The 7232-nt window shown below is 46.0% G+C and overlaps 1 protein-coding gene across 1 annotated transcript; it reads left to right on the forward strand.

The window, feature by feature from the left end:
* The first annotated feature begins 2712 nt into the window (after positions 1-2712).
* Positions 2713-5235, forward strand: LOC124675928 (transport and Golgi organization protein 2 homolog). The gene is made up of 5 exons (XM_047212007.1): positions 2713-2840; positions 2940-3138; positions 3682-3885; positions 4709-4903; positions 5085-5235. The coding sequence occupies exons 1-5, from the start codon at positions 2758-2760 to the stop codon at positions 5217-5219; spliced, it is 816 nt and encodes a 271-aa protein (XP_047067963.1). The 5' UTR covers positions 2713-2757; the 3' UTR covers positions 5220-5235.
* Positions 5236-7232: the final 1997 nt, after the last annotated feature.

Genomic DNA, 7232 nt, shown 5'->3' on the forward strand with positions numbered 1-7232 from the left:
GGTCGGGCATGCCCGATGTAGTTTAGCTTAGTTTTAATTTTAGTTATGTGTAATATGCAATCAAAATGCATCCTAACTATGCTATTGAGGAAAATACTACATTTCCTCACTGACTTGCAGCGAGCCAAGACATCGTCCGTCCGTAATCTGTGCGATGTTTGGGATGTCGCTAAACCTGGTCTAAATTTGGGTGGATTTTCTCTGGAACGAACGTGTCCGCCTCGCGTGGTCCGTTGGTGGCATGTTGTTGGGGCTCGCTATAGGCCGCGACGTATGCGAAATTTCCATATGTGTGGGCCGTTGGAGATGTCCTAAAACCCAAAAGGAGTGCACGGGAGCATCAACCATCGTCGATTAAGAGAACCATAGATCAAAAAGTACACATACCAAATCCAGCGAGATCTGTCGAAGAAGCATAGTACCATGGTTGATCTATGATCCGGAATGGAATGACATCGCTTTTTAGTATCGACAAGTCAAAAGATGTTTGTGTAACTCATACCCTTGTAGACTCATCGCATTCGAGGGCAAGCACACCCGCCGCAGATTCTACGACTGCAACTATGAAACCCCTTGGTTCCCTTACTTGGCATGGAGGGATTAACCACACTCTAAGTAGCCGCAACATGCGTTGGTCATAATGTGGGAGCAAGCCCTCGACGAAGAAGGGAGCAATTTGTCTGACGATGTGGATATGGTGAAGGAAGCAAGGAGTGAATCCAAACAAGAAACTGCCCCTTTACTAATAGTGATTCAGGAGGTTAGCCTTACTGTGTTCCAATATTTAGAGTGGGCCAACTTAAATTCAATCTTCACTCTTAGTCTTGGTTAACTTTATTTCTCCTTAATTCCTATCATAATATCTTGAGGTACATAAAGAACTCTTCATTAATTACATGCTCTAAACCTTAGTCAACTATAGCTTAACTCATGAGACTATGATGGTACCGGCTTAGAGCCATATCTTGAATTCTTCTCTTGAAATCAAACTCTCAAGATCTAAGGTTTTGATCATATAATATTCTTCTTTTCAAATCGATGATCTTGATATCAATACCCAAGTTATATCTTTATCATCATGACATTCACACTTGAATCCAACACAACGACAACAACATTGCCTATGGAATGTTTCTTCATATAAACTCAATGAAAATATTAGTCCATACAGACTGTCACTGATTAACAAAAACACACTTAGGAGCAATGCACACCTACAATCTACCCATTTTGATAAGTGATGAAAATCTCAATAAAAGGGTTTATATAAGGACAAAGATTTGGTGCTCATGGGCACCATTGATTTCTTTTTTTACAAAAAAATATTTTTGGGTTTCAAAAATTTCAGAAAAAAATCAGTTTATAGTCAATGATATCTCCCACAAACGTGTAAAAAATCAATTTGGAGTACTTTATATTCTGAGCTACACAAAAATAATAAAAGTATAGATGTGAGTAGTCATTTTTAAAGCTCCAAAATACATCAGACTTTGTCATTTTTGTCTAGCACAAAATAAAATGAATTTTGTATTGAGATTATGGATGATTGTGGGATGCATCAGTAACAATCTCCAGAATTATTTTGGTGTTTTTCAATAACTTGTAAAAATATATTTAATTTTTTTTAAATGGCGAGAGCACTCGAACTCAGGAGCCACAAAAACTTTTTTATATAATAAATATTAGAAACAAGTATACACTCGAACAACCCTTGTTTCTATCCTGCAATTGGCTGCAAAATCAGTGTGCACCCCTATAATCAACTTTTAGTGCACCGTGGTGGGTCAAATCAACACATATTACTGATAGTGCATCCTGGTTGATTGTGCTCCGGCCCCCGCCACCACCAACAACATTAAATCGTACGCAACCATAAAAACTTAGCCAAAATTTAATTTTATTGACCGCCAAATATATAGAACGAGCGAAAATAAAATATTGACAACCAAACTAGATACATAACATAACTTTAAATTAGTCTAGTAAATCACGAAAAGTATCTTTGGCTCTTGGGCAACAGTGGTCATGCTATTTTAAAAAATCAAAAATCATACATATTTATTTTAAAAATATCTAAAAATAAATCTGGACATAGTAAATGACGTAACCTAGAAGCTTGTAAAATTTTAATACGAAATTCTTTATATTGTAGGCTACACAAAAAAGAAAAAATCTGTTAAAATTTGGAGATCTGAAATATGCATACCCAGATCCACACGTTTGTCATTTTTGTGTAACCCAAAATATTTTGTATTTGAAATTGTAACCCAAAATATTTTGTAATGCATTAGGTACACCATGTTTTTTTTCTAATTTTTCTGAAATACATAAAAAAAAATAGCACGAACACTGCTGCTCAGGAGCCAAAAAATTATGTCCAGTAAATCATGGTTATGTGGAAAAGGAAAGATCTCCGAGATGACCAAATTCATGCCAGCAAGCAAGCTGATCAGAGGTCTCCTCCGTGGCGCGGCTGAAGAACCAGATGGCAGCGGTGGCGCTGGCATCGTCGGGGACGAACGTGATCGTCATCTGGTTCCCTCGTTAGTGACATCGACGGTCAGGAGAGCTTGTGCGAGCCCGTCTCCCCGATTGGGACATAAATTCGCACTTCTGCAGGGAACTTTCGGCAAGTACACCACCTTGCCGGTCGCCGTCCAGCTCGTCCTCAACCCACCGACGGGCGCCGCGGCCACATAACGCACCCGGCGTTACGACGATCTCCGAATTCCTCTTCGCCACCGCCCTCGACCGGCCATGTGCATCGCGGCTTGGGCGTGGCAGTCTCACCCGGCGTACGGCCTGCTCCTCCTCTTCAACCGCGACGAGTACCACTCCAGGTGCGCGCCTCCTCCCCCGTATCCCAGATCCACCTCTACAATTCGTGCTCCGATCTTTCTGTAGTATTTCTGAGCCGTCTGCGCGCGTGTTGTGCGAAGGCCGACGCGGCCGGCGGAGTGGTGGCCCGCCGCGGGGGAGGAGGGCGAGCAAATCCTCGGGGGCAAGGACGAGGTAGGCGGGGGCACGTGGCTGGGGTGCACCAAGGCCGGGAAGCTGGCCTTCTTGACCAACGTCCGGGAGCCTAACCCCCGGGCCGAGGCGAGGTCCAGAGGGGAGCTTCCCGTCAGGTTTCTCCAGGTGAGACCCTGTCAATCTTGTTCATTTTCAGAACAGTTCCTTGCATGCTGTGATGCTAAGATTCCTCCGAGTAATGCTTCAACCTGCTCTTCGTATGCTCCAACGGAATAAGAAATGTGTGCCCACATCTAGAAAAGCAAAATATCCTTGATAAAAACTTCAAAAGCAAAACCGTGCCTTATTTGTTTGTACATGTATGTTTGCTAAGATGTCAAGGCATTTTTTGTAGTAGAGAAAACACATCCCTACAATTAGAACAGGGTACGAATAGACCCGCCTGGAAATAGGCTTTTTTTTCAAGGCATGGTTATGTTGTCTCAGATGTTTCGATGTATTCAACTTAGGAGATTTTTCTGCTGGTAACTGACTTCTTGAATTTGCAAGTGAACAGCCAATTTGACTTGTTCACGCATGCAAGGTTGCACTACATTTTGTGCAACCTCCCCCTACAACATACATATTAAGCCTTCTTGATTATCGCTTTACAGGAATCCATGACTTGTTTTTTTTTTACTATCTTTGTTTTTCTATGAATTTACATAGGGCGGGCAGGATCCATTGGAGTATGCGACGGAAATTGCAAAGGAAGCAGATCAGTACAATGGCTTTAATCTTATATTGGCCGATGTGCATTTAAGAACCATGGTTTACATTTCTAATAAACCCAATGGTGCTTCTGTGGTTCAACCAGTTTCCCCTGGGTGTCATGTGCTTTCTAATGCTGCTATTGACTCCCCTTGGCCAAAGGTTAGCAATACTACAATACTCATGATTAGGAGTGTGATTTATTTTCCTTTTCCTGGTATGTCTTGTTTTCTGCCACTAGATTGAAGTTACTTTTTTTTTTTGCTGTATCTCTGTGATGGAAGCTGGAAGATACTTTGATACAGATGCTCCATTTCTCTTAATGCAAGTGGCCATCTGCTTCCAATTCGTGACAGGCTGATGGCATTCTGCTGGGCCAGTTTTGTTACTTCACTGCTAAATTTGAACAATAAATTAAATCCATTGGTTGTTTCGTTACTTTTTCCATGAATACTGACAAACTGTTTCTTTATGTTAAGAATCCATGATTTCTGGGCTTAATTTCAACTACAATAAACCAGAAAAGTAGGAACTCATTTTTTTTTAGTTTATTTTCTTTGCAGCTGACCTTTTCTATTGCCATGGTTCTAGTCTCTACATTCTGATATTCTTATACCCTTCAAAAATATCCAGAAATTCTTGTGCAGCTGAATAACTAATTTATGTGTTTGAGTGAATATTATGGTCAATTAAACTGCATATGTTTATTTATTGAGATTTTTTAAGTTTTGGAATGCTTAAATGGTGTGTTGGTGTTAAAGTTTCATCTTGTCATAACCAGGTTGTATCTGCCATTTCACATCTACTGCTATATAAGTGGTGGGAAAATATGTGTAAATAAACATGTCCATTCAGAATTCTTTCTACTGTTATCTGAAGTACTAGTATAATTAACAAAATTGTCTCAATTTCTTCTAATTATCTGAATTCAGACAAGCCTAGTTTACTCATCGGCTACTCATCGGCTTCATTTCTCACCATCCAGGCGCTGCACTTAGGACAGAGTTTCAACAGATTTCTTGCAGTTCATGGCGATACAGAAGTCTCTCTGAAGCAGATGGTTGAAGAGCTGATGACAGACACTGTCAAGGCTGACAGATTGGCGGTGCCTAACACTGGCATCGATCCTGACTTGGAATACCAGCTAAGCTCTATATTCATCGACATAAAGAAGGGTCAGGTAAATATGCATGATTCTACTCGCTTCATGTTGTTTTCTGCAAAAATCACTTCTCATGGTCAATGCGGATTGCTCGGGCAAATGTCATGCTTATCCTGGAACAGATTCAATTGCTTGTTTCCCCAATTTGACAATTTTACCGTGCAACGGGATGCTGTAAATCTCTCTTTATCTTTTTCAGGCACGATATGGGACACGAAGCATGGCTGCCATAGCGGTGAAATTGGACGGTGAGGTAACTTTCTATGAGAGGTGCCTGGACAACAGCTCGTGGAAGGAGAATGTCATGCAATTTCAGATGGAGGTGGCAAAATAACCGGAGTGGAGAGTAACATTAAGATACTGACAGAGTCCGAGTGACAATTCAGTTTCTTTGCACAGTTAAAGTGATGGTAGCAATTAGTGATTACCCTTTGTGCATAGTCAATGGCTCAATGCTGATACGAACGTACGATCGATTGATTTATATCATATATATAGATGGTCCCGTGTAGCCCTTGCTGCTGTGACTCGTAAGGAAGAAATCGGTCCTTTGCTCTTCGCGGCGAGGAAATCACAAGTTCACTGTAGAATAGTTATTGGAGAATGCACAGCACCAATAGGGTCGGCTGCTCATGTATATATAGGTGGACACATGTACAATTGCAGGTATAATCCTGAGAAAACACGGGGACCTATGCCTATACATTATGTTACTCAACACCCCCCGCAGTCGAAGGGTCGGCACCGACACATAGACTGGAGCGAAACTCAGGAAAAGTCGTGGATGGCAATCCCTTCGTCATGATATCGGCAAACTGCTGAGACGTCGGTACGTGAAGAACTCGAACTCGACCGAGGGCAACTTGCTCACAAACAAAGTGGATGTCCAACTCGATGTGCTTGGTGCGCCGATGATGAACGGGGTTGGCGGAGAGGTAGACAGCCGACACGTTGTCGCAGAAGACCACCGTAGCCTTGTCAACAGGACAAGAGAGCTCGGACAGAAGCTGACGAAGCCATGTGCACTCAGCCACAACATTAGCCACGGCGCGGTACTCGGCCTCAGCACTGGAGCGAGACACGGTGGGCTGCCTCTTGGAGGACCAAGAGACGAGCGACGAGCCGAGGTAGACGCAGTAACCGCTGGTGGAGCGGCGCGTATCCGGGAAACCCGCCCAGTCCGGATCCGAGTAGGCGACGAGGTCAGTCGACGTCGAGGGCGAAGCATGCAACGACAAGCCGTAGCCCATGGTACCACAGACGTAGCGGAGAATCCGCTTCACCGCGGCCCAATGAGCATCCCGAGGAGCATGCATGTGCAAGCACACCTGCTGCACGGCGTACTGGAGCTCCGGTCGCGTCAACGTCAGGCATTGGAGAGCACCGACGATGGAGCGGTAGAACGGCGCGTCGGACGCCAGCGACCCATCACTGGCGGAGAGCTTGGCCTTCGTGTCGACAGGAGTAGGCGCAGGGTTGCAGCTAAGCATCCCTGCACGCTCGAGAAGCTCGTGGGCATACTTCCGCTGATGAAGGAAGAACCCGTCCGCACGCCGGACAACCTCGATGCCGAGGAAGTAGTGGAGTGGGCCAAGATCCTTCAACGCGAACTCAGCGCGAAGACTGTCAGTGAGTTGTCGAAGAAGACTAGCGGTGGAGGCCGTCAGGATGATGTCGTCGACGTACAGCAGCAGGTATGCCATGTCGTTGCCGGTCCGGTAGACGAACAGCGACACATCGGAGCGCGTGGAGCGGAAGCCAAGCTGATGCAGGAAGCCGGCGATGCGCTGGTACCAGGCGCGGGGCGCCTGCTTCAGTCCATACAGGGACCGAGAGAGCAAGCACACGTCATCGGGGCGCTCGGTGTCGACGAAGCCGATGGGCTGCTGACAGTACACCTGCTCCTGCAAATGGCCATGAAGGAAGGCGTTGGAGACGTCCATCTGATGCACCGACCATGCGCGAGAGGCGGCGAGGTGCAACACCGTGCGGATCGTGCCCGGTTTGACGACCGGGGCAAATGTATCCGTGAAGTCGACGCCAGCGCGCTGCCGAAAGCCGCGCACGACCCAGCGCGCCTTGTAGCGCTCGAGAGTACCGTCGGAGCCGAGCTTGTGCTTGAAGACCCATTTGCCGGTGATGACGTTGGCGCGAGGGGGCCGGGGAACGAGCTCCCAGGTCCTATTGCGCTGCAGCGCGTCGTACTCCTTCTGCATGGCGGCGCGCCAATGCGGGTCGCGCAAGGCGGCGCGAGCCGAGGTGGGCACCGGCGACGGAGCGGTCGCCGGACCGGTCGCTGAGCCGGTTCGGCCGGGCGGCAGGCCGGTCTGATCGGGCGGTAGGCCGG

Source organism: Lolium rigidum, chromosome 7 (genome assembly GCF_022539505.1).
Source record: "Lolium rigidum isolate FL_2022 chromosome 7, APGP_CSIRO_Lrig_0.1, whole genome shotgun sequence".
In the NCBI taxonomy this organism is placed as follows: domain Eukaryota; kingdom Viridiplantae; phylum Streptophyta; class Magnoliopsida; order Poales; family Poaceae; genus Lolium; species Lolium rigidum.